The sequence below is a fragment of the Manacus vitellinus genome, unplaced genomic scaffold, assembly GCF_001715985.3.
Source record: "Manacus vitellinus isolate BGI_N305 unplaced genomic scaffold, ASM171598v3 scaffold_27_pilon, whole genome shotgun sequence".
Lineage (NCBI taxonomy): Eukaryota > Metazoa > Chordata > Aves > Passeriformes > Pipridae > Manacus > Manacus vitellinus.
Window position 1 is genome coordinate 6,188,648 of NW_021940039.1, and position 3,783 is coordinate 6,192,430.

Here is a 3,783-nt window from a genome sequence, read left to right on the forward strand (position 1 = left end):
GGTCGTCCCACATCATGGACGCCTGCCGTGGGTAGAGGGGAATAGGGGCACACCATCAGTCAGGGTCACTGGCCCAGGGGCAGTTAGACTCCCCCAGCCTGGGCACCAGGACGGCGGCAGTACCTGCAGGAAAGCCTCCTTGTTGACCTCCAGCTCTGTCTGTGGCACCTCGAAGGCAGCGGTGGGGAAGAGGCGCAGGAAGAGCTCCCGTGGGATCTCGCACTGGAAGGCCACCTGCAAGAGGGGACAGTGCTGAGGCCATTCCCGACATGCAGCACACCCAGCACCCAGCCAGCAGTGGCATCAGTGCCCTTCTCCCACCCTCGGGCACACTGGGAAATCCGGCTCTTACCCGTATGTCCTGGAGTTCTGTGCCCTTGGACAGCTTGATGAGGAGCTGCGAGAAGGGCAGGAAGGTTGGGTCAGCCAAGTGATCCTCACTGCCAGGGTGTATTGTCCCTCTTGGATGGGATGGGATGGCATGGGAGGGTCCCACCATGGGATGGGATGGGATGAGGTGAGATAAGATGAGATGGGATGAGATAGTCCCACCATAGGATGGGATGGAACAGAATGGAGTGGGAGCCCCACCCACACCCCTCTTCCATCTCATGGATGTTTCCAGCCATGCAAAAGCAAGGGGGTCCTCATGGGGAAGCCCCACCAGTCATCACTGAAGCCTTCATGGGGCATCAGAGGGACTGGGGACAGCACCCCCAGCTGGGCCCTCCTCACCTCATTGTTGGCATAGCCCCTGCCCCCTAGCAAGGTGCCACAGTGGCTGAGGGGGCTTTTCAACATGAAGTGGGTGGCATTTTTCTCTGCCTGGCAGTTGATGTCCCTCAGTGTGATGTCCTTGATGTCCAAGTCCTTGATGACCTGGGGAAAAAACACGTGGTGGTCACCCACTGGCTGGGGACAGCCCTGTGCCACCCATCCCGAGCACCGGGAGGAAAATGTGTTGTTGGTGGACATTGGGACCTCCCCCCTCCTTCCCTGTCACCTTCAGGTGGGACTTGATGATGGTGATCTCCATGGTTTCATCTGTGCACGTCCAGGGCTTGAGCAGGAGCAGCAGCTGGTGGGGCTGCAATTCAGGAGTGGGGGTCAGGCGGGTCATGGGGGTGATCATCTCAGTCACCTTCTTGGCCGCCTCTGCAGGACAGGGAGATGGGGTGCTGAGTGGGGGTGGTGGCACTCCCCACCCTGCCCAGCCCTGGTGCTCTGGGGGCCTCACTGTTCTCCTGGATCTCCATGCTGATGCGGGTGGTGGCGGGGATGGCGGAGTAGGAGGCGATGGTGCTGTAGTTCTTCTCGAAGGCTTTAGCGATGAGGTCCTGCTCCGTGTCAGGCAGGAGCTCCCCAGGCAACAGCGTCGGAAAGATGGTCATGATCTTGTAGTTCCCAGAGGCCTACAGTGGGAAGAGGGGCAGCACAGAAGGGCTAAATGGGGATGGGACAGCTTCTGGGTTTGTTCTTGTTAGGAAGGGTTGCAGGAGGGACGCTGCCATCTCCCCGTGTCTAATGTCCCCAAGTGCCCTCCTGCCACCCTGCCCATGCCACTGGCATCTCCTGGGTCCCTGGCAGACCTGTTGTGGGGGAATACATGTCCCAGTCAGCCTACCATGACCTGGATGTTGCACTTCTTGAAGGAGAGAGACCAGGTCAAGTTGGCCCTGCTCTGCAGGATGAGGATCTGGTTGCTGACGTGATTCTCGGGACAGCTGAGGGACAGGTTCACTTCTGTGATCAGGGAGCTGCAAAACCACGAGAGCCTCCTCTCAGCATCAGCATTCCACACCAAGGAGTCCCATATCCAACTTGAGATGTGGGGCTTTGCCTTTGAAAGACTCCAACATCTTCCCAAGCATCTCCAAGCATATCCCACCCCTGGGGTCCCATTGCTGGCACTGCAGTACCTGGGCTCTGGCTGCAGATGGATGATGTGAGCAGCCCTGGTGCTCTGGGTGTCCCCATGCGAGCAGCTCTTCACCCCGTGGAAGAAGACCTCAGTCTCAAGGTGCAGCATGGCATTGAAGTGGTTCTGGGGGATGCAGTTTGGGGGGCTGCTGGCATCTGTGTAGATGGGGGGATCAACAAAGCCAAATCAGGCTCAGTGGGTGGGGAGATGCTCAGGGTCATCAGTCCCCATGGCATCTCGGGGGTGTTGTCAGCCTTCCGGAGCAGGAATATCTCTCCAGACCCCCAGTGCCAGACCCTCAGGGCCAGACCCCAGCCCCACGCACCTTCTCCCAGGCGGAGCTGCACCCAGCGGGGATCCCGCAGCTCGCTGTAGGATGTGATGCCCCCGTAGGTAGACTGAGCCCAGTTCAGCAGCTCCTCCTCGCTAGAGGCCTTGGGTGGCTCTGCAGTGGTCCCTGAGATGAGGTGGGCATCCTGTGGGCCAAGAGGCAGCCTGAGCCAGGCTGGGGGGCAAGGCTCATCCCTCCCTGGCGTGGGCTGGCATGGTGAAAGCGAGGAAAACCTTTCCCCTCAGAGTGAAGGATGCAAGTGTGAAACTAAACCAGGTGAGCATCCCTGGAGCCTGAGCTGGGGGTCACCCTGGATGAGTGGGGGTTTTCAGGGACATGGGCTGGGAGTGGCAAGAGTGGCCGGCGGCACGCGGAGGGTTCGGCCCACTTTATTATTAGCCACAAACAAAGCAGGAGGTTTATTTTGCTAACAAAGCGCCCGACCCCGGCTCAGCTCACTGGAGCCAAACCCCATCCCTGACCTTCCTCTCACCGGCCAGAGGAAACGGGAGCTTTTTCCAGCCCTGTGCGTCATTCCCTGCCTGGCCAGCCCTGTGCTCAGTGCCGGGAGTGGCCAGGAGCGTCCCCTCCTCCCTGGGGCACCACAAGCATCATGTCTGGGGATGGGAGGGACACAAATCTCCCTTAAACATCTCCATGGATGGCCCCAGCCCTGCTGCCCCCTGGGATTGCTCCTGGTGGGGGGTGTGGCACTCACGGTGTGGATGAGCAGGTGTGGGCACCGGGAGGTGATGTTGGCAAAGCAGCGGGCGCAGAGGAGGACGAGCACCGGTGACCGACTGCAGGCATCGGCTCCTGGTGTGACAGACACTGTCAGCAGGACAGTAGGGGCCTGTGGGGAAGAGGAGAATGTCACCACTGTGGCCACCAAGCCCCAACTGCTGTCACCTCCCTGGCTGCCCCTGGAGCCAGAGGCAGCTGGGAGAGATTTTGGGTAGGAGGCAGCCCTGGCTGGGTTCAGGGGGCTGGTGGGGGGATGCAGGGATGCCACATGGATGTGTACCCATACTGGGGGGGAAAAACACCCCCTGGCTTCCCCAAGCAAGGGACCAGAGTATCCCTACCTCGAGGATGATGGTATCCCCACGCTGGGGTCCAAGGATCCTTGAGTCAGAGACTGACTAATCTCTGTGCTGGGCACGAGGGTGCCCACTGTGGACTGGCCTGTCCCCACACTAGAGAGTGGCATGTCACCACACTGGGGACTGGGACTTTCCTATACCAGCAACCAGACTATCCTCATACTGGGAACTGGTATGTCCCCACACCAGAGTATCCTCATACTGGGGACTGGTACGTCCCCACATCAAGGGCTGGGGTGTCCCAACAATGGGGCCAGGGAATCTCCACTCTGGGCACTGGAGCATCCCCATTGTAGGTACCGGGGTGTCTCCCACTAAAGACTAGAGAATCCCCACCATGGGCACCATGACATCCCCCCAGAAGGTTTCCCAGCCCTATCCCAGCACTGTGCAGCCACTCCAGGCTCAGGAGCAGCCACACTGGTGTG

General features: G+C 59.9%; 1 protein-coding gene across 1 annotated transcript; it reads right to left on the reverse strand.

Annotated features, from left to right (window-relative positions):
• Position 1: 1 nt before the first annotated feature.
• On the reverse strand, positions 2–3,516 carry LOC103754496 (endoglin; the record flags this gene model as incomplete). Its single annotated transcript, XM_029960587.1, has 11 exons — positions 3,496–3,516; positions 2,971–3,105; positions 2,247–2,397; positions 1,920–2,076; positions 1,625–1,757; positions 1,238–1,412; positions 1,004–1,155; positions 736–879; positions 353–397; positions 124–234; positions 2–22 (listed from the first exon to the last, which is right to left on the reverse strand). Coding segments are annotated over exons 1-11 (1,245 nt in total), but the record flags the coding sequence as incomplete, so codon positions are not given.
• Between the last annotated feature and the right edge of the window lie 267 nt (positions 3,517–3,783).